The following is a 23,717-nucleotide window of genomic DNA, read 5'->3' on the forward strand; positions in this document are numbered from 1 at the left end:
GACCGACTCCCCATCTCTGGACCATTCCAGCATGTCAGTGTTCTGAAACAATACTGGACCTCCGACCTTCGATAACATAGCACCTAGGCCTATACATTAACCAACAGAGAGTTATAGACCCGGGAGTTAGAATGGGAAGTCATTTGTTGTTGTCATGGGTCAAGTCGTCATAGTCTATTTTTATTTGGGGCCCTGGTGACCCGGCCACCCTCATCTATTTCAGATCAGTTAAATACACTGACTGGACCAGTGGCCAGTCTGTTTGTCTATGCTCAGCACTACACCTGGTGGACAGTGGTGGAAGTGCAGGCTCATGTCTTTACAGTAGGGCTACCGCGTCATTATCATGTCTATCGCCGTAGAGGAGCATCTACCGCATTGAAGACGGTGCTCACGCGGGCTGCCGGTGCTTTATGACTCAGCGTTCATATGGACCAACAAAAAGCAAGCACATTGCCTTTGCACCTTAATAATAGCCTGTAGTTGTAGTAGTATTACGACAGACGAGAATTGGTGTTATTTATATTGCATTTCAAATTTTGTCATTAAAAATATATATTATTGAAGAATCATGGATCAGTTTCGTGGTTTGTTTGTGAAACTAGACAAGAATAACGACGGGTCTATATCAGTAGAAGAACTTCACAATGAGATGAAAAAAACGGGAATTATGGCTGCAGATCAGAAGGCTCAGGTATTTATTTATTACAATATTTGATAACTAATATAAATAAAAATGTGTATGGCCTATTCTAATTTACCAGCAGCATAACAGGAGAGTCAACATGTACGTCTAATGTCTATTCATATGGTGCAGCCAAATGATAGCCTGCCCTTTTTTTTTTACTTTTCCAGACTGTCGTTAATAACTATGACAGAAACAAGGATGGACGTTTAGATTATGAAGAATTTCTAAGCTATATGAGGGACAGAGAGAAGAAATGGAGAATTCATTTCATGGCCCTTGACAAGAATAAATGCGGTAAGTGGAGTGGCGGTGTAGTCCAATCTTCGGTGCGTTAAAAGCTAGTAGGCTAATCTTAGGGTCCAACCCCGGGGACAGGGGCATTCCAGTATCATAGAGGACAGTATGAGCATGCTTTTGTCTTTGTTTTTGCACAGTAGCACTAGGTCTACATGCAATAGATGCAATGAAGTCTTTTTTTTGTTGACGTGACTTAAAGTGCTATATTTAAAAAATCATATAAACTGAAATCAATAGTTTTGAAGGTCAAATGTATTTACCTAATGGAGACTTGCATGCATTGTTGTGTTTTTAAATTACATATACAGAACACCAGCAACAGGACCTTGTGCTGTACTCATAACACACCTTTAGAATTAGGAGGAAACAACTTCAACTGCTGTCTGCCTGCCTGCCTGTCTGCCTGCCTGTCTGTCTGTCTGTCTGTCTGTCTGTCTGTCTGTCTGTCTGTCTGCCTGTCTGCCTGTCTGTCTGTCTGTATGTCTGTCTGTCTGTCTGTCTGTCTGTCTGTCTGCTTTCCTGTCTGTCTGTCTGTCTGTCTGCCTGTCTTTCTGCCTGCTTGCCTGTCTTTCTGCCTGCTTGCCTGTCTGTCTGTCTGTCTGTCTGTCTGCCTGCCTGCCTGTCTGTCTGTCTGCCTGTCTTTCTGCCTGCTTGCCTGTCTGTCTGCCTGTCTTTCTGCCTGCTTGCCTGTCTGTCTGTCTGTCTGTCTGTCTGTCTGTCTGTCTGCCTGCCTGCCTGTCTGTCTGTCTGTCTGTCTGTCTGTCTCTCAACCTAACCTGGGAGCTTACCGTGAAACGCTTACTGACAAGCCCTTAATTTATCATCTCAAAGTAGAAGTGTTGATCTAGGATCAGGTCTTCATTATCCACAGCTCTGGGCTGATCTAGGATCAGGTCTTCATTATCCACAGCTCTGGGCTGATCTAGGATCAGGTCTTCATTATCCACAGCTCTGTGCTGATCTAGGATCAGGTCCTTCCTGACTGTCCATAATAATCTGGTTCCATACACTCTTAGAAATAGGGTTCATTCTATATAGAACTACTTCCTCTAAGAGTGTATGATCTACAAGGCTAAACTGATCGTAGATCAGAACCTACACACTGAGACGTGATAAATATGGGCCCAGAAATGTATCTAAACTGATCATAGATCAGAACTTCAACTCTGAGACGCTTGATAAATATGGGCCCAGATATTCACACTTGACATGATCCATGCTGTTTCTATCCATGTTGTATTCTCTGACTAGGGGTCGTGTTGTATTCTCTGACTAGGGGTCATGTTGTCTTCTCTGACTAGGGGTCATGTTGTCTTCTCTGACTAGGGGTCATTGGCCAGGAGGAAATCATAGATCTATTTAAGGAGTTAGGAGTGAACATATCAAAGCCGAATGCAAAAAGAATTATACAAATGTAAGACTGCCTTTTCCCCCCCTTTTCTATCCTCTCACTGTTCGCTCTGTTGGTTATTACATCGTAAAAACATTGTGATAATATTGATTAATATGTAATAACAAATTAATTGCATGTATTGACAGACTTAATGTCTAACTTAACGCTAATCACACATAGACTCCAATGCAATTATTATATTGGGCACAATCTGATCAAGTCTACAACACAGTACAAACCTGTAGAATATGGATGCTTACAGGATCATTCACTTTTGTCAATATGTTTATTAATGAATTGAATATCATCATGGCCTACCCATGATCTTGATTGTTGATGTTGTTGATGTTATTGTTGTTGTTGACAGGATGGATGGGGACAGTTCTATGACCGTGGACTGGGGAGAGTTCCTGCAGCATGTCATCCTCAACCCTGCAGAGAACCTGGGAGAACTGGTCACTTCATGGAAACACACTCTGGTGAGACGCTGAGGCATTGGGTCTTCGTTTCTCTGAGCCTTCGTATAGGGTTAATGCCTAGCCTTTAGCTCAGAGGCCTAACACAGTCTTCTAGTGAACAAGAGACCAGTCTGTCACACTGATGAGACCTGGGCCTAGCTTCCTAGAGCTCCAACGGCGTGGAGATCATCATTAGATGACGCTCCAAGTGCTTGAGACAAGAGGAATTGCGTTAGCTCCCTGAGCTAGTGCCTAACACAGTATTGTGGTGTGCAGACGAGCCGGGTACAAACCCAGCTAGTCACACCGTAGCCCAGGGATCATCAACTAGATTCAGACACAGGCCGATTATTTCTTGAGCGGACAGTCGGGGGGGCCGGAACATAATTACAAATCATTTGTAGACGGCAATTTGACCGCAAGACGTAGAAACAGATATAATGTTTCACTAAAACATAATCATTTCAAACCTTTTTTCTATTTGTGTAACAGTTTAACTTTAGTCCGTCCCCTCGCCCCGACCCGGGCGCGAACCAGGGACCCTCTGCACATATCAACAACAGTCACCCACGAAGCATCGTTACCCATCGCTCCACAAAAGCCACGACCCTTGCAGAGCAAGGGGGAACCACTACTTCAAGGTCTCAGAGCAAGTGACGTCACCGATTGAAAGGCTATTAGCGCGCACCACCGCTAACTAGCTAGCCATTTCACATCCGTTACATATGTATATGATCACACGTATCTCTATTATACGTGGGAATACTTGGGAACAGATTTCTTAAATTAACATCACTTGGGGCTGATTTCCTGGTGTTTTTACAGTCTTTTATGTCCAACAATGAAAATTCAAACTCTGCTGTTGTCCTTGTGAGATGTAGTGTGTGTGTGTGTGTGTGTGTGTGTGTGTGTGTGTGTGTGTGTGTGTGTGTGTGTGTGTGTGTGTGTGTGTGTGTGTGTGTGTTGTCTTACCTGATGAACGGCACACTCCACCCCAGTGTAGGAGATCATACATTGCATGCTGGGTCTGAAGCCCCTGTTGAAGGAGACTGTCTGTCGGTTGGTGATATAGGTAGTCTTCGTGTCTGCCTCTCCAGGTGTTTGATGTAGTCTTCCTGTCTGCCTCTCCAGGTGTTTGAGGAAGTCTTCCTGTCTGCCTCTCCAGGTGTTTGATGTAGTCTTCCTATCTGTCTCTACAGGTGTTTGATGTAGTCTTCCTGTCTGTCTCTACAGGTGTTTGATGTAGTCTTCCTGTCTGCCTCTCCAGGTGTTTGATGTAGTCTTCCTGTCTGCCTCTCCAGGTGTTTGATGTAGTCTTCCTGTCTGCCCCTCCAGGTGTTTGAGGTAGTCTTCCTGTCTGTCTCTACAGGTGTTTGATGTAGTCTTCCTGTCTGCCTCTCCAGGTGTTTGATGTAGTCTTCCTGTCTGTCTCTCCAGGTGTTTGAGGTAGTCTTCCTGTCTGCCTCTCCAGGTGTTTGAGGAAGTCTTCCTGTCTGCCTCTCCAGGTGTTTGATGTAGTCTTCCTGTCTGCCTCTCCAGGTGTTTGAGGTAGTCTTCCTGTCTGCCTCTCCAGGTGTTTGATGTAGTCTTCCTGTCTGCATCTCCAGGTGTTTGATGTAGTCTTCCTGTCTGCCTCTCCAGGTGTTTGATGTAGTCTTCCTGTCTGCCTCTCCAGGTGTTTGAGGTAGTCTTCCTGTCTGCATCTCCAGGTGCTTGATGTAGTCTTCCTGTCTGCCTCTCCAGGTGTTTGATGTAGTCTTCCTGTCTGCCTCTCCAGGTATTTGATGTAGTCTTCCTGTCTGCCTCTCCAGGTGTTTGATGTAGTCTTCCTGTCTGCCTCTCCAGGTGTTTGAGGTAGTCTTCCTGTCTGCCTCTCCAGGTGTTTGATGTAGTCTTCCTGTCTGCCTCTCCAGGTGTTTGAGGTAGTCTTCCTGTCTGCCTCTCCAGGTGTTTGATGTGGTCTTCCTGTCTGCCTCTCTAGGTGTTTGATGTAGTCTTCCTGTCTGCCTCTCCAGGTGTTTGATGTAGTCTTCCTGTCTGCCTCTCCAGATGTTTGATGTAGTCTTCCTGTCTGCCTCTCCAGGTGTTTGATGTAGTCTTCCTGTCTGCCTAGTCTTCCTGTCTACCTTTCCAGGTGTTTGATGTAGTCTTCCTGTCTGCCTCTCCAGGTGTTTGATGTAGTCTTCCTGTCTGCCTCTCCAGGTGTTTGATGTAGTCTTCCTGTCTGCCTCTCCAGGTGTTTGATGTAGTCTTCCTGTCTGCCTCTCCAGGTGTTTGAGGAAGTCTTCCTGTCTGTCTCTCCAGGTGTTTGATGTAGTCTTCCTGTCTGCCTCTCCAGGTGTTTGATGTAGTCTTCCTGTCTGCCTCTCCAGGTGTTTGATGTAGTCTTCCTGTCTGCCTCTCCAGGTGTTTGATGTAGTCTTCCTGTCTGCCTCTCCAGGTGTTTGAGGAAGTCTTCCTGTCTGTCTCTCCAGGTGTTTGATGTAGTCTTCCTGTCTGCCTCTCCAGGTGTTTGATGTAGTCTTCCTGTCTGCCTCTCCAGGTGTTTGATGTAGTCTTCCTGTCTGCCTCTCCAGGTGTTTGAGGAAGTCTTCCTGTCTGCCTCTCCAGGTGTTTGAGGAAGTCTTCCTGTCTGTCTCTCCAGGTGTTTGATGTAGTCTTCCTGTCTGCCTCTCCAGGTGTTTGATGTAGTCTTCCTGTCTGCCTCTCCAGGTGTTTGATGTAGTCTTCCTGTCTGCCTCTCCAGGTGTTTGATGTAGTCTTCCTGTCTGCCTCTCCAGGTGTTTGAGGAAGTCTTCCTGTCTGTCTCTCCAGGTGTTTGATGTAGTCTTCCTGTCTGCCTCTCCAGGTGTTTGAGGAAGTCTTCCTGTCTGCCTCTCCAGGTGTTTGATGTAGTCTTCCTGTCTGCCTCTCCAGGTGTTTGAGGAAGTCTTCCTGTCTGTCTCTCCAGGTGTTTGATGTAGTCTTCCTGTCTGTCTCTCCAGGTGTTTGATGTAGTCTTCCTGTCTGTCTCTCCAGGTGTTTGATGTAGTCTTCCTGTCTGTCTCTCCAGGTGTTTGATGTAGTCTTCCTGTCTGCCTCTCCAGGTGTTTGAGGAAGTCTTCCTGTCTGCCTCTCCAGGTGTTTGAGGAAGTCTTCCTGTCTGTCTCTCCAGGTGTTTGATGTAGTCTTCCTGTCTGTCTCTCCAGGTGTTTGATGTAGTCTTCCTGTCTGCCTCTCCAGGTGTTTGATGTAGTCTTCCTGTCTGCCTCTCCAGGTGTTTGAGGAAGTCTTCCTGTCTGTCTCTCCAGGTGTTTGATGTAGTCTTCCTGTCTGTCTCTCCAGGTGTTTGATGTAGTCTTCCTGTCTGCCTCTCCAGGTGTTTGATGTAGTCTTCCTGTCTGCCTCTCCAGGTGTTTGAGGAAGTCTTCCTGTCTGCCTCTCCAGGTGTTTGAGGAAGTCTTCCTGTCTGTCTCTCCAGGTGTTTGATGTAGTCTTCCTGTCTGTCTCTCCAGGTGTTTGATGTAGTCTTCCTGTCTGCCTCTCCAGGTGTTTGATGTAGTCTTCCTGTCTGCCTCTCCAGGTGTTTGAGGAAGTCTTCCTGTCTGCCTCTCCAGGTGTTTGAGGAAGTCTTCCTGTCTGCCTCTCCAGGTGTTTGAGGAAGTCTTCCTGTCTGCCTCTCCAGGTGTTTGAGGAAGTCTTCCTGTCTGTCTCTCCAGGTGTTTGATGTAGTCTTCCTGTCTGTCTCTCCAGGTGTTTGATGTAGTCTTCCTGTCTGCCTCTCCAGGTGTTTGATGTAGTCTTCCTGTCTGCCTCTCCAGGTGTTTGAGGTAGTCTTCCTGTCTGCCTCTCCAGGTGTTTGAGGAAGTCTTCCTGTCTGTCTCTCCAGGTGTTTGATGTAGTCTTCCTGTCTGCCTCTCCAGGTGTTTGAGGAAGTCTTCCTGTCTGTCTCTCCAGGTGTTTGATGTAGTCTTCCTGTCTGCCTCTCCAGGTGTTTGAGGAAGTCTTCCTGTCTGCCTCTCCAGGTGTTTGATGTAGTCTTCCTGTCTGCCTCTCCAGGTGTTTGAGGAAGTCTTCCTGTCTGTCTCTCCAGGTGTTTGATGTAGTCTTCCTGTCTGCCTCTCCAGGTGTTTGAGGAAGTCTTCCTGTCTGTCTCTCCAGGTGTTTGATGTAGTCTTCCTGTCTGCCTCTCCAGGTGTTTGAGGAAGTCTTCCTGTCTGTCTCTCCAGGTGTTTGATGTAGTCTTCCTGTCTGTCTCTCCAGGTGTTTGATGTGGGTGAGAGCCGGACCATGCCCCTGGACCTGTCAGCAGGCTCAGGGGAATGGAGGAGTTTCGTCCTGGCTGCAGGACTGGCCGACGCCGTGTCCAGAACCCTGACTGCTCCTATCGACCGCCTCAAGACACAACTACAGGAACAATATTATAACCTAAACACTTTTTTAATACAGCTTGATAACACACAGTAACACTTTGCATTGCCAGACTTCGTAGTCTCATATTCACATGGTTCAGAAACGAACTCTAACCCCAATCCTACAGCAACGAACAGTAGAGACCTACAGGTAACTGACAAAATAATGAAACACTTGAGTAAATGAGGGATACAAAGGATATTGAATGCAGGTGCCTCCACACAGGTGTGGTTCCTGAGTTAATTAAGCAATTAACATCCCGTCATGCTTAGGGTCATGTATAAAAAGGCTGTGCAGGACATTATTTTGGTTACCATGACAATGCCCTCATAGGACAATAATGCCCCATAGGATGACAATGCCCTCATAGGATGATAATGCCCACATATGATGATAATGCCCACATATGACGATAATGCCCACATATGACGATAATGCCCACATAGGACGATAATGCCCACATAGGATGATAATGCCCACATCCACAGGTTACAAGTGGTCACTGAATGGTTTGATGAGCATGAAAACGATATAAACCATATGCCGTGGCCATCTCAGTCACCAGACCTCAAACCAGTTAAACACTAACGGGAGATTCTGGAGCGGTACCTGAGACGGCGTTTTTCCACCACCAACAACAAAACACTGATAGAGATTTGCGTCAGTTCAAATCTGGTATCAGGACAAAATGTGATTCAGAGTCACCGAATATATTTTAAGTATTTTAATTAAACTCAAGCGATAAATGGTAAATGCAATTTTCGTATATACGGGTTCACTGTATCTCCGCGCAGGGTAGAACAGAGAACTGGCAGGAAGTACGTAAACAGCTGTTCTTATACCGTGATGACGTAGTTCCAACGCGTCTGTTGGCCTATCACAGTAGAGGCTGAGCGTGGTTTAAACTTTGCTCAGCCTATCGCCGTTACTCAGACTGGTCCCCTTCTTTCAGATGTCCGCATCTGGTCGTTGCGTATATTAGATACGTCTTGTGTCTCCCCCGATGCTAAACTCAAACAGTTCCTAATATGGTATAAGGGGAGAAACGCCAATGCCATCCTCTCTGTCATACAATACATGCTTTTATTTTTTGTTGTCCTTGGCTACCTGGCTAAAATGCTTGCTCGCTAGCCTAACTTCCATTCATGAGGAACGTAAGCAAGTTAACGTTAGCCTTCATCTAGCTAGATATTGAACTAACATTCTCTCAGGCCAGGGGCACAATGTATGAATTAATGTTTGGATCAGAATTTCCACTATAATCATTAGCCAGTAAGGAACATTACGTAAAACCAAAGTCCAAATCCCTATCTCCATCCATGGCTAATTTATGAAAAGGGCCAATTTTAGCTAACTGGCTAGCTAGCCAACAGAGAACGACACAACGAGATGCAACAATTCAAGTTTTCCTGTCAATGATGTATGCTCCCAATGGGATTTGATGGCAGGCTTGCTAGGTGTAGCTTCAATTTCTAGCCCAATGACCCGTGAAAACCTGAAAATTAGCCTAATTGTTAGGGGGGTTTTGCATCAAGAGAGGAGTTGCCATTTATCTAATAAACCCTTTTCCATAACGTTAACGTAAACTTACGTAAAATTGTACGGAATGGGGTGAGTTTACGTTACTGAGTAAATTAAGAAGGAATATTTACGTTATTTTTTACGACATAGACTCAAAAACCACATTCGGTTTTCCATCAAAATAATTATTATATGTCGCAAGAGAAAAGATAAATCGCCCTAAAATCTCCAGATAATTTTCCAGGAATGGATGTCGATTTAACTTGTTTGGACTGTTATGATGAAACAATAAGGCCCGAGGAGGTGTGGTATATGGACAATATTCAGGGCTCAAACCACCCACGTTATAATTGTAAATAAATCCTGTTTGCCCATGTGCATAACTATTGGTAAATCCGACAGGAGAGTTTGAGTGGTGAAAGTTGGACAGAGGATCTTGAAATCTCTGTAGACGAAACACTTCGACCAACTTTTAAAAATGAATGTATTTTCTGGTAATTGTGCCGTTATTATGTGTTAGCTGTTAAGACTACAAACCTTTATAAATGACCTATTTGTGAGATTGACTTGTTATTTCAATAGGCATAGGCTACTGACTAAAATCTGGGTTTATAATTTCAATTTAGCTTTGAGATGGTTTGCTGAGCTAGATGTAGGTAGTTTATAACCCCTGATAGGCCAACATGCCAACATCTCATTTCAGGGAAAAGTCCACAATGAAACTGACATTAAATGTGGAGAATGATACATTTATGATAGAGCTGTGATCATAATCACAATTGATAACTTCCATTTCAAATTTCCGCTCTTGCACAGCGGTCCAGACCCTGGAACTGAGCATGAGTAAAAGCCTTCACTTGATACTGTTATCGACATTAGAATGCAGTTTACTTTAAACCACCTCCGAGCGAATTTATCTAAAGAGCTCTAATGCGCCTAAAGTCGTTTTCCAAAAAGGGAGTCTCCATAATGACCAATCTAAATAGCCTACCTACAACCAGTAAAAAAGTTGACACGCCATAACTCCGCTGCCTCTGCTCTCTCAACAAGTGCTCTCAACACACACACACACACACACCTCTGGCCCTCCCCCTCTTCTCCCCTCAGCCTCTTGCGAATTTAAGGAAAATTGTGAAACACAGAAAGATAAATTAATTTGTAATATTGGTCAATGTTTTGGGGGAGGAATCCATGCATACACGTCACTGTTGTAGAATCTATGCCAACGTGCATTGAAGTAGTAACTCCCACCTAAGGATCTGTCTTCTTCCGCCAACTATTTACTGTGTTTTAGGGAATCGCTGGATTGATTGCTTTCATTTGACTCCTGCGTCTCTTTCATACTCTGGCTTGTGTCTATCGTTTTTTTCCCCGTTAACATTACTCCTGCGTCTCTTTCATACTCTGGCTTGTGTCTATCGTTTTTTCCCCCGTTAACATTACTCCTGCGTCTCTTTCATACTCTGGCTTGTGTCTATCGTTTTTTCCCCGTTAACATTACTCCTGCGTCTCTTTCATACTCTGGCTTGTGTCTATCGTTTTTTCCCCCGTTAACATTACTCCTGCGTCTCTTTCATACTCTGGCTTGTGTCTATCGTTTTTTCCCCGTTAACATTACTCCTGCGTCTCTTTCATACTCTGGCTTGTGTCTATCGTTTTTTCCCCCGTTAACATTACTCCTGCGTCTCTTTCATACTCTGGCTTGTGTCTATCGTTTTTCCCCCGTTAACATTACTCCTGCGTCTCTTTCATACTCTGGCTTGTGTCTATCGTTTTTTCCCCCGTTAACATTACTCCTGCGTCTCTTTCATACTCTGGCTTGTGTCTATCGTTTTTTCCCCGTTAACATTACTCCTGCGTCTCTTTCATACTCTGGCTTGTGTCTATCGTTTTTTCCCCGTTAACATTACTCCTGCGTCTCTTTCATACTCTGGCTTGTGTCTATCGTTTTTTCCCCCTTTAACATTACTCCTGCGTCTCTTTCATACTCTGGCTTGTGTCTATCGTTTTTTCCCCCGTTAACATTACGACTGTGGAAAGGCTTGTAAATGACCTGTCAAACATACCCCGGTAATGGCTGGAAGGGGTCCAATGAAATACTTTTGTCTTTCCGTTGTATCTATAAAAACGACAAAAGCTTCGTCTGGCATCACAAGAAAGAGAAGAAATACGACTTTATTTTTTAAAATGGGAATTGAAAAAAATGTATTATTTAGTACAGTTGACATTTTTACAAATTAGATGCGATGAAATTAAAGCAATTTCCCCAAAAAATGAACACTCAGATTATAGTGATATTATTGTCGGATCTCGCAAACAATGCAACGTATGTATTAGATAAGTTATGAGGCAGTTTAGACAGCGCAGGTGAGTGCAGTCCTGTCCCAACACTATATGTTAATGTTTGATATATGCAAATACACACAGTGTATTTATGCAAATTAGGCATATTTTATTTTCTCAATTTACATTTACATTTAAGTCATTTAGCAGACGCTCTTTGAACACAATTTTTTTTTTTTTATATACCTGAAACTATTAGTAAAATATATATACTGTATATATATATATATATGAGTGCCATGCCCCCCAAAACATTTTTTAAATTAACAATAAATTGAATATTGAATTCCTACCAAAATCCCTCTACTCCATTCATTAGAATATCCGTGCCAGTAAAATATTGTATAATATTGTATAATGAATTCAATATCTGATGGATTATACAATTCTAACAGTTTGGATCATCTTCATCCATTATCCAACTATTGTATTTATTTGAATTGTTTTTTAATAACATTTTTACAAATTCGATGACCGTTGCTAATTGAAGCTGGGTGTCTCTATTGTTTTGGCTGTTACCTGTATGAACCGTGAATCCATGGACTGGAGGTTAATAATTAAAGAAGATATTGTGTGTGTATTTAGGTGTACGGATCCAAGGCGTCCGCCCAGGGATTCAGAGAGCTGAAGGCCGGTGGTGTGAGGTCTATGTGGCAGGGGAACGTTGTGAACGTGCTGAAGGGAACCCCTCAGTCAACTCTACAGTGTCTCATCTACGCTCAGGTAAAACGTACTGTAATAACACGTAGGCCACTTGTAACGGTCGTTTTCCTCCTCGTTTGAAGAGGAGCATGGATCGGACCAAAACGCAGCGTGGGTTGAATACATATTTGTTTATTGAAGAAAGACGAAGACGGAAAAACTCTTAAACAAACTACAAAACAATAAACGACGTGAACAGACCTGAACTTGTGAACATATAACATGAACGCACGAACAGGAAGGAACAGACGAATGAAATAAACGAAACGAACGAAAACAGTCCCGTGTGGCACAAACACTGACACAGGAACAATCACCCACAAACAAACAGTGAGAACAGCCTACCTTAATATGGTTCTCAATCAGAGCAAACGTAAAACACCTGGCCCTGATTGAGAACCATATCAGGCTAATTGAAAATGAACCCAACATAGAAACACATAACATAGAATGCCCACCCAGCTCACGTCCTGACCAACTAAACAAAGACAAAACAAAGGAAATAAGGTCAGGAACGTGACACCACTGGAGAATTTACAACCAATACGTTCAGATATGGATACTTTACCCCCCCCCCCCCCTCTCTCTCAGTTCAATTCAAAGAGCTTTATTGGCATGGGAAGCATATGTTTACATTGCCAACGCAAGTGAAATAAATAATAAACAAAAGTGAAATAATCATTAAGAAATTAACAGTAAACATTACACTCATAAGTTCCAAAATAATAGTCACATTTCATGTTATGGCTATGTCCAGTGTAATAATGATGTGCAAATAGTTAAAAATACAAAAGGGAAAATAAATCAACCTAAATATGGGTTGTATTTACAATGGTGTTTGTTCTTCACTGGTTGCCCTTTTCTTATGGCAACAGGTCACACATCTTACTGCTGTGAAGTCACACTGTGGTATTTCACCCAGTAGATATGGGAGTTTATCAAAATTGGATTTGTTTTGGAATTCTTTGTGGGTCTGTGTAATCTGAGGGAAATATGTGTCTCTAATATGGTCATACATTTGGGCAGGAGGTTAGGAAATGCAGCTCAGTTTCCATCTCATTTTGTGGGCAGTGTGCACATAGCCTGTCTTCTCTTGAGAGCCAGGTCTGTCAACGGAGACCTATCTCAATAGTAAGGCCATGCTCACTGTGTACTCTCTGTTTAGGGCCAAATAGCATTCCAGTTTGCATTCCAGTTTGCTCTACCTTTTGGTCAAATTCTTTCCAATGTGTCAAGTAATTATCTTTTTGTTTTCTCATGATTTGGTTGGATCTAATTGTGTTGCTGTCCTGGGGCTCTGTGGAGTCTGTTTTTGTTTGTGAACAGAGCCCCAGGACCAGCTTGCTTAGGGGACTCCTGTCCAGGTTCATCTCTCTGTAGGTGATTGCTTTGTTATGGAAGGTTTGGGAATCACTTCCTTTTAGGTGGTTGAATTTAACGTATTTTTTCTGGATTTTGATAATTAGCGGGTACCTCTCTCTCTCTCTCTCTCTCTTTCTCTCCAGATGAGGGTGTACACCCAGGGCTGGCAGCAGGAGAGCCTGTCAGTACAGCAGAGGTTTGGGCTGGGCTGTGTATCTGGGGCGGTGGCTCATGCTGTCTTCTACCCTCTAGAGGTACCAGAGCGCTATGACAGGTCTGAACTACAGATATACATGCTGTCTTCTACCCTGCAGAGGTAGCAGGGCGCTATGACAGGTCTGAACTACAGATATACATGCTGTCTTTTACCCTGCAGAGGTAGCAGGGCACTAAGACAGGTCTGAACTACAGATATACATGCTGTCTTCTACCCTGCAGAGGTAGCAGAGCGCTATGACAGGTCTGAACTACAGATATACATGCTGTCTTCTACCCTCTAGAGGTAGCAGGGCACTAAGACAGGTCTGAACTACAGATATACATGCTGTCTTCTACCCTGCAGAGGTACCAGAGCGCTATGACAGGTCTGAACTGCTGATATACTATCCAAATGTACTGTATTCAGACCCCTTGACTTTTTGCAAATTTTGTTACGTTACAGCCTTATTCTAAAATTGATTAAATGGTCCCCCCCCTCATTAATCTACACACAATATCCCATAATGACAAAGCAAAAAGAGGTTTGTAGAAATGTTTGCACATTACTCAGATTTTCTATTTTTTTTTTTACAAGTTCTCATTTACAACTGCGACCTGGCCAAGATAAAGCAAAGCAGTTCGACACAAACAACAACAAAGAGTTACACATGGAATAAACAAACGTACAGTCAATAACACAATAGAAAAATCTATATACAGTGTGTGCAAATGAGGTAAGATTAGGGAGGTAAGGCAATAAATAATTACAATTTAGCAATTAAACACTGGAGTGATAGATGTGCAGAAGATGAATGTGCAAGTAGAGATACTGGGGTGCAAAGGAGCAAAAAAATAAAAAAATAAATGGGGATGAGGTAAATAGCCCATCCATAAATGGATGGGCTATTTACAGATGGGCTATGTACAGCTGCAGCGATCTGTGAGCTGCTCTGACAGCTGATGCTTAAAGTTAGTGAGAGAGATATAAGACTCCAGCTACAGTGATTTTTGCAATTCGTTCCAGTCATTGGCAGCAGAGAAGTGGAAGGAAAGGCGGCCAAAGGAGGAATTGGCTTTGGGGGTGACCAGTGAAATATACCTGCTGGAGCGCGTGCTATGTGTGGGTGCTGGTATGGTGACCAGTGAGCTGAGATATGGCGGGGCTTTACCTAGCAAAGACTTATAGATGACCTGGAGCCAGTGGGTCTGGCGACGAATATGAAGCGAGGGCCAGCCAACGAGAGCATACAGGTCGCAGTGGTGGGTAGTATATGGGGCTTTGGTGACAAAACTGATGGCACTGTGATAGACTGCATCCAATTTGCTGAGTAGAGTGTTGGAGGCTATTTGGTAAATGACATCGCCGAAGTCAAGGATCGGTAAGATAGTCAGTTTTACGATGGTATGTTTGGCAGCATGAGTGAAGGATGCTTTGTTGCAAAATAGGAAGCCGATTCTAGATTTAATTTTGGATTGATTGGAGATGCTGGAAGGAGAGTTTACAGTCTAACCAGACACCTAGGTATTTGTAGTTGTCCACATATTATAAGTCAGAACTGTCCAGAGTAGTGATGCTGGGCAGGTGCGGGCAGCGATCGGTTGAAGAGCATGCATTTAGTTTTACTTGCATTTAAGAGCAGTTGGAGGCCACGGAAGGAGAGCTGTATGGCATTGAAGCTTGTCTGGAGGTTTGTTAACACAGTGTCCAAAGAAGGGCCAGAAGTATACAGAATGGTGTCGTCTGCGTAGAGGTGGATCAGAGAATCACCAGCAGCAAGAGTGACATCATTGATGTAAACATGGAAAAGAGTCGGCCCGAGAATTGAACCCTGTGGCACCCCCATAGAGATTGCCAGAGGTCCGGACAACAGGCCCTCCGATTTAACACACTGAACTCTGTCTGAGAAGTAGTTGGTGAACCAGGCGAGGCAGTCATCTGCGAAACCAAGGCTGTTGAGTCTGCCGATAAGAATGCGGTGATTGACAGAGTCGAAAACGTTGGCCAGGTCGATGAATACTGCTGCACACTATTGTCTTTTATCGATGGCGGTTATGATATCGTTTAGGACCTTGAGCGTGGCTGAGGTGCACCCATGACTAGCTCGGAAACCAGATTGCATAGCGGAGAAGGTATGGTGGGATTCGAAATGGTCCGTGATCTGTTTGTTAACTTGGCTTTCGAAGACCTTAGAAAGGCGGGTAGGATAGATATAGGTCTGTAGCAGTTTGGGTCTAGAGTGTCTCCCCCTTTGAAGAAGGGAATGACCGCGGCAGCTTTACAATATTTGGGGATCTCAGACGATACGAAAGAGAGGTTGAACAGGCTAGTAATAGGGGTGGCAACAATGGCGGCGGATAATTTTAGAAAGAGAGGGTCCAGATTCTCTAGCCCAGCTGATTTGTAGGTTTCCAGATTTTGCAACTCTTTCAGAACATCAGCTATTTGGATTTGGGTGAAGGAGAAATAGGGGAGGCTTGGCCAAGTTGCTGTGGGGGGGTGTTGGGCTGTTGACCGGGGTAGAGGTAGCCAGGTGGAAAGCATGGCCAGCCGTAGAAAAATGCTTGTTGAAATTCTCAATTATCGTGGATTTATCGGTGGTGACAGTGTTTCCTAGCCTCAGTGCAGTGGGCAGCTATGAGAAGGTGCTCTTATTCTCCATGGATTTTACAGTGTCCCAGAACTTTTTGGAGTTTGTGCTACAGGATGCAAATTTCGGTTTGAAAAAGCTTGCCTTTGCTTTCCTAACTGCCTGTGTATATTTGTTCCTAACTTCCCTGAAAAGTTGCACATCGCGGAGGCTATTTGATGCTAATGCAGTACGCCACAGGATGTTTTTGTGCTGGTCAAGGGCAGACAGGTCTGGAGTGAACCAAGGGCTATATCTACATTTCTTGAATGGGGCATGCTTATTTAATATGGTGAGGAAGGCACTTTTAAAAATAACCAGGCATCCTCTGCTGACGGAATGAGGTCAATATCCTTTCAGGATACCCTGGCCAGGTCGATTAGAAAGGCCTGCTCGCTGAAGTGTTTTAGGGAGAGTTTGACAGTGATGAGGGGTGGTCGTTTGACCTCAGATTCATTACGGACGCAGGCAATGAGGCAGTGATCGCTGAGATCCTGGTTGAAGACAGCAGAGGTGTATTTAGAGGGCAGGTTGGTCAGGATGATATCTATGAGGGTGCCCGTGTTTACGGATTTGGGGTTGTACCTGGTAGGTTCATTGATAATTTGTGTGAGATTGAGGACATCTAGCTTAGATTGTAGGACGGCCGGGGTGTGAAGTCTTTTTGGGTATGATGCTACAAGCTTGGCACACCTGTATTCGGGGAGTTTCTCCCATTCTCCTCTCTGTCAGATTGGATGTGGAGCGTTGCTGCACAGCTATTTTTAGGTCTCTCCAGAGATGTTTGATCAGATTCAAGTCCGGGCTCTGGCTTGGCCACTCAAGGACATTCAGAGACTTGTCCCGAAGCCATTGCGTTGTCTTGGCTGTGTGTTAAGGGTTGTTGTCGTGTTGGAAGGTGAACCTCAGTCTGAGGCCCTGAGAAGGTTTTCATCAAGGATCTCTCACTACTTTGCTCTGTTAACTTCTCACGAGTCACCAACCCTGATCCGGTAGCACCCCCCCCCCCCCCACTGAGTAGCATAGCTAGCATAGCGTCACAAGTAACTTGTAGCATCTAAATATCATTAAATCACAAGTCCAAGACACCAGATGAAAGATACAGGTCTTGTGAATAAAGCCACCATTTCAGATTTTTAAAATGTTTTACAGGGAAGACACAATATGTAAATCTATTAGCTAACCACGTTAGCAAAGGACACGATTTTTTTACTCCCAATAGTTTTTTCCTGCGTCAGTAGCTATCACTAATTCGACTAAATAAAAATATATATAGCCACTAACCAAGAAACAACTTCATAAGATGACAGTCTGATAACATATTTATGGTATAGCATAGTTTTTTTGGGGAAAAATGTGCATTTTTCAGGTATAAATCACAGTTCTACATTGCAGCTGCAATCTGAAATAGTGCTGACCCAGCCAGAACAATTACAGAGACCAACGTCATATAACGAATTACTCATCTTAAAACATTTCAGAAAAATACACAGCGTACAGATATTGAAAGCCCAACATCTGGTGAATCCAAACAATATTTCAGATTTATTAAATGTTTTATAACGAAAACAAAATGTAGCGCTAAATTAGCATAGCTATACCAGGCAGATTCGGCTAGGCGCCCACGGCCAGTTCACATGCACAACAGATATGATATAACATCGTAAATTGGGTCTTACTATGGCTGATCTTTCATCAGAATGTTGATCAAAGTGTCCTTTGTCAAGATGAGTCGTTGGTTCCGTTCAGAATTGTTCCTTTCCCACTCCATTTAGCACAGGTACTGGTCGAGTGGCACGGATCTCTCAAACGTAAATAAAATCAGACAACGGAACACCACAAAACTCCCGAAAAAATTCAAATAATCTGATTAAACTATATTGAAAAAACATACATTACGATGATCTGGTCACATGTATCAAACAAACTTCGAGACGGAGATAGTTTTCATCCATAATGGCCGCACAACAGAAGACAATCGCAGCTACAAGTCGCACGATTTAGAGAACCGGAAGTTGTCGGTCACGCCAAAGAATTAGCTCTCATTTCACGTCAGTCCCAGATAAACAAGATATTTTTCCTCTGACGTCCTCTTGACACCCAGAGGAAGGCCAATGAGGTGTGTTTCGGGTCATAGGGGGCACGACCATATATAGGCAGAGCGTTGAAGCTGGCATACACATCTTGCTTTTTTCTTCTTGGTCATGGAAAGTGCTGTCAAATGACTTCTTGTCACGATCGTGTGGCGGATTGACGGACCAAAACGCAGCAGTAGGAAAATAAGCCATCTCCTTTATTTGATGAAGAAGGCAAAACGAAACAAACACACTTACGAACTAATCAAACCAATAAACGATCGTGAAGCTACAAACGTTGTGCACAAACATACAGGCTACTAACGTTCTTACATAGACAATTACCCACAATCAATGAGAGCCTATGGCTACCCTAAATAAGGCTCCCAATCAGAGACAACCGAAATCAGCTGTCTCTAATTGGGAACTCATTCAGGTAACCATAGACTCTCCTAGATAACTAACCAACATAGACAACGCTAGACATATACACTCAACACAAAACCATCTACTACACCCCATAACCCCTTTACCAAATAAACACCCAAAACCAACAAAACATAAACATTCCCCATGTCACACCCTGACCTAACTAAAATAATCAAGAAAACAAAGAATAATAAGGCCAGGGCGTGACATAACCCCCCCCTTGAGGCGCGAACTCCGGGCGCACCATACACAGTCTAGGGGAGGGTCTGGGTGGGCTTCCATCCACGGTGGCGGCTCCGGCTCTGGTCGCGGTCCCCACGTCACCACAGTACCTAAACACCTCCTAGGCTTCCTCCAAACGACCCCCCTCCACCTTAACCCCATTGCATTCAGGGGCAGTTCCGGACTAAGGGGCAGTACCAGGGTAAGAGGCAGTACCAGGGTCAGGGGCAGTACTAGGGTCAGGGACAGTACCAGGGTCAGGGGCAGTACCAGGGTAAGGGGCAGCACCAGGGTAAGGGGCAGCACCAGGGTAAGGGGCAGCACCAGGATAAGGGGCAGCTCCGGACTGAAGAATGGCAGCTCCGGACTGAGGGACTGCAGCTCCGGACTGAAGGACTGCAGCTCCGGACTGAGGGATGGCCCATGGCTGGCTGACGGATCTGGCTGCTCATGGCTAGCTGACGGATCTGGCTGCTCATGGCTAGCTGACGGATCTGGCTGCTCATGGCTAGCTGACGGATCTGGCTGCTCATGGCTAGCTGACGGATCTGGCTGCTCATGGCTAGCTGACGGATCTGGCTGCTCATGGCTAGCTGACGGATCTGGCTGCTCATGGCTGGCTGACGGATCTGGCTGCTCATGGCTAGCTGACGGATCTGGCTGCTCATGGCTAGCTGACGGATCTGGCTGCTCATGGCTGGCTGACTGATCTGGCTGCTCCTGTCTGGTTGGCGGCTCTGGCAGATCCTGTCTGGTTGGCGGCTCTGGCAGATCCTGTCTGGTTGGCGGCTCTGGCAGATCCTGTCTGACGGACGGCTCTAGCGGCTCCTGTCTGGCTGGCGGCTCTAGCGGCTCCTGTCTGGCGGACGGCTCAGTGGGCTCATGGCAGACGGGCGGCTTTGCAGGCTCATGGCAGACGGGCGGCTTTGCAGGCTCATTGCAGACGGATGGCTCAGATGGCGCTGGGGAGACGGATGGCTCAGATGGCGCTGGGGAGACGGATGGCTCAGATGGCGCTGGGGAGACGAGCAGTTCAGTCATCGCTGTGCAGACGGCAGACTCCTGCCGGCTGAGGCGCACTGTAGGCCTGGTGCGTGGTGCCGGGACTGGTGGCACCGGGCTGGGGACACGCATCTCAGGGCTAGTGCGGGGAGCAGGAACAGGGCATACTGGACCCTGGGGACGCACATTAGGCCTAGTGCGTGGGGCCGGAACTGGTGGTACCGGACTGGGGACACGCATCTCAGGGCTAATGCAGGGAGCAGCAACAGGATGCACAGGACTCTGGAGACGCACAAGAGGCTTAGTGCGTGGTGCCGGAATTGGTGATACCGGGCTGGAGACACGCACCATAGGACGAGTGCGTGGAGGAGGAACAGGGCTCTGGAGACACACTGGAAGCCTGTTACGTGGTGTAGGCACTGGTGGCACTGAACTGGGGCGGGGAGGTGGCGCCGGAAATACCGGACCGTGCAGGCGTATTGGCTCCCTTGAGCATTGAGCCTGACCAACCTTACCTGGTTGAATGCTCCCCGTTGCCCGACCAGTGGGGGGAGGTGGAATAACCCGCACCGGGCTATGTAGGCGAACCGGGGACACCATGCATAAGGCTGGTGCCATGTAAACCGGCCCGAGGAGACGCACTGGTGGCCAGATATGTAGGGCCGGCTTCATGACATCCGGCTCAATACTCAATCTAGCCCTGCCAGTGCGGGGAGGTGGAATAACCCGCACCGGGCTATGCACACGTACAGGAGACACCGTGCGCTCTACTGCGTAACACGGTGTCTGCCCGTACTCTCGCTCTCCACGGTAATTACAGGGAGTAGGCGCAGGTTTCCTACCTGACCTCGCCACTCTCCCTTTAAGCCCCCCCCAAAGAATTTTTTTGGGTTTTCCCACAGGCTTCCTACCGCTTCGTCGTGCTGCCTCCATTCGCCGGTATCCCTCCTCGCACTGCGCCAGAGAATCCCAGGCGGGCTCCGGCACTCTCCCTGGGTTGATCGCCCACCTGTCGATCTCCTCCCACGTAGTGTAGCCCAGATCCTTTGTAGGTTCCCTTTCCTGTCTCCGAGCTAGCTCCTCATATCGCCGCCTCTCTGCTTTCGCTGCCTCCAGCTCAGCTTTGGGGCGGTTATATTCTCCTGGTACCTCCCGGTCTAAAATTTCCTCCCATGTCCATGAATCCTTGTATTTCTCCTGTTGCCGCTGGTCATGCCGCTTGGTCCTATGGTGGGTAATTCTGTCACGATCGTGTGGCGGATTAACGGACCAAAATGCAGCAGTTGGAAAATATGCCATCTTCTTTTATTTTAACACGAAGATGAACACGACACAAAAACACTTTAACAAAATAACAAAACGACCGTGAAGCTACAAACGTTGTGCACAAACATACAGGCTACTAACGTTCTTACATAGACAATTACCCACAATCAATGAGAGCCTATGGCTACCCTAAATAAGGCTCCCAATCAGAGACAACCGAAATCAGCTGTCTCTAATTGGGAACTCATTCAGGTAACCATAGACTCTCCTAGATAACTAACCAACATAGACAACGCTAGACATATACACTCAACACAAAACCATCTACTACACCCCATAACCCCTTTACCAAATAAACACCCAAAACCAACAAAACATAAACATTCCCCATGTCACACCCTGACCTAACTAAAATAATCAAGAAAACAAAGAATAATAAGGCCAGGGCGTGACACTTCTGTATCACTCAGAGACAAAATTGAAACGGTTTTAGAAACTAGAGATTGTTTTCTTTCCAATGGTATTATTTATATGCATATAGTAAGAGCAATAATTGAATAAGAGGCAGTTTAATCTGTAGAGCAAATTATGCTAATGGGAAAATAGCACCCCCTGTATTCTCAAGAAGTTAATATTTCCCTCGATCCTGACTAGTCTCCCAGTCCCTGCCGCTGAAAACATCGCCTCAGCATGATGCTTCCACTACCATGCTTCACTGTAGGTATGATGCCAGGTTTCCTCCAGACGTGACGCTTGGCATTCAGGCCAAAGAGTTCAATCTTGGTTTCATCAGACCATAGAATCTTGTTTCTCATGGTCTGAGAGTCTTTAGGTGCCTTTTGGCAAACTCCAAGCAGGCTGTCATGTGCCTTTTACTGAGGAGTGGCTTCCGTCTGGCCACTCTACCATAAAGGCCTGATTGGTGGTGCTGCAGAGATGGTTGTCCTTCTGCAAGGTTCTCCCATCTACACAGAGGAACTCTGGAGCTATGTCAGAGTGACCATTGGGTTCTTGGTCACCTTCCTGACCAAGGCCCTTCTCCCCCGATTGCACAGTTTGGCCGGGCCGCCATCTCTAGGAACAATCTCGGTGGTTCCAAACTTCTTTCATTTAAGAATGATGGAGGCCACTGTGTTCTTGGGGACCTTCAATGCTGCAGAAATGTTTTGGTACCCTTCCCCAGATCTGTGCCTCTCACAATCATGTCTCGGAGTTCTACGGAGAATTCCTTCAACCTCATGGCTTGGTTTTTGCTCTGACATGCACTGTCAATTGTGGAACCTTATATAGATGTGTGCATTTCCAAATCATGTCCAATCAACTGAATTTACCACAGGTGGACTCCAATCAAGTTGTAGAAACATCTCAAGGATGATCAATGGAAACAGAATGCAGCTGAGCTCAATTTCAAGTCTCCTAGCAAAAGGTCTGAATAATATGGCAATAAGGTATTTCTGTTTTTTTTTTTTTTTTTACATTTGCAAAAATGTATAAAAACCTGTTTTCACTTTGTCATTGTATTGGGTATTGTGTGTAGATTGATGAGGAAAATAATTCATTTAATCCATTTTAGGATAAGGCTGTAACGTAACAAAATGTGTTTCACCGAGTCGTGGCAGAACGATGACATTAATAATATACAGCTGGCGGGTTAAACATCGTCAGGATAGAACAGCGGCCTCTGGTAAGACAAAGGGTGGCGGTCTATGTATATTTGTAAACAACAGCTGGTGCACGAAATCTGAAGGAAGTCTCGAGGTTTTTGCTCACCTGAGGTAGAGTATCTCATGATAAGCTGTAGACCACACTATATTCTTCGTAGCTGTCTATTTACCACCACAAACCGATGCTGGCACTAAGACCACACTCAATGAGTATATATCCATAAGCAAACAGAAAAATGCTCATCTAGAGGTGGTGCTCCTAGTAGTCGGGGACTTTCATGCAGGGAAACTTAAATCCGTTTTACCGTTGTACAAACCGTTGTACTTAAATCCGTTGTACAAAGCTCTCTCTCGCCCTCCATTTGGCACATCTGACAATAATTATATCCTCCTGATTCCTGCTTACAAGCAAAAACTAAAGCAGGAAGCACCAGTGAATCGGTCTATAAAAAAGTGGTCAGATGAAGCAGATGCTAAGCTACAGGACTGTTTTTCTAGCACAGACTGGAATATGTTTGCCACATCAGTCACTGGCTTCATTAATAAGTGCATCGATGACATCGTCCCCACATTGACCGTACGTACATACCCCAAATAGAAGCCATGGATTACAGGCAACATCCGCACTGAGCTAAAGGGTAGAGCTGTCGCTTTCAAGGAGCGGGACTCTTGTAAGCTTATAAGAAATCCCGCTATGCCCTCCGACGAACTATAAAACAGGCAAAGCGTCAATACAGGACTAAGATTGAATCGTACTACACCGGCTCCGACGCTCGTCTTATGTGGCAGGGCTTGCAAACTATTACAGACTACAAATGGAAGCACAGCCGCGAGCTGTCCAGCAACACGAGCCTACCAGATGAGCTAAATTACTTCTATGCTCGTTTCCAGGCAAGTAACTCTGAAACATGCATGAGGGCATCAGCTGTTCCGGACAACTGTGGGATCACACTCTCCATAGCCGATGTGAGTTGAACAGGTCAACATTCACAAGGTCGCAGGATGTGTACTCCGAGCATGCGCTGACCAACTAGCAAGTTTCTTCACTGACATTTTCTACCTCTCCCTGACTGAGTCT

At 45.4% G+C, this 23,717-nt stretch overlaps 1 protein-coding gene across 1 annotated transcript in view; it reads left to right on the plus strand.

Annotated features, from left to right (window-relative positions):
- Nucleotides 1-236: 236 nt before the first annotated feature.
- slc25a24l (solute carrier family 25 member 24, like) overlaps nt 237-23,717 on the plus strand; it is a 32,217-nt gene continuing 8,736 nt past the window's right edge. The window contains exons 1-7 of the mRNA XM_055866015.1: nt 237-694; nt 856-982; nt 2,312-2,399; nt 2,746-2,857; nt 7,079-7,226; nt 11,676-11,815; nt 13,300-13,410. Of these exons, the coding sequence (XP_055721990.1) occupies nt 572-694; nt 856-982; nt 2,312-2,399; nt 2,746-2,857; nt 7,079-7,226; nt 11,676-11,815; nt 13,300-13,410 (849 nt within the window). The 5' untranslated portion in view covers nt 237-571. The remainder of the gene's footprint in view (nt 695-855; nt 983-2,311; nt 2,400-2,745; nt 2,858-7,078; nt 7,227-11,675; nt 11,816-13,299; nt 13,411-23,717) is intronic.

Source organism: Salvelinus fontinalis, chromosome 17, assembly GCF_029448725.1.
Source record: "Salvelinus fontinalis isolate EN_2023a chromosome 17, ASM2944872v1, whole genome shotgun sequence".
Lineage (NCBI taxonomy): Eukaryota > Metazoa > Chordata > Actinopteri > Salmoniformes > Salmonidae > Salvelinus > Salvelinus fontinalis.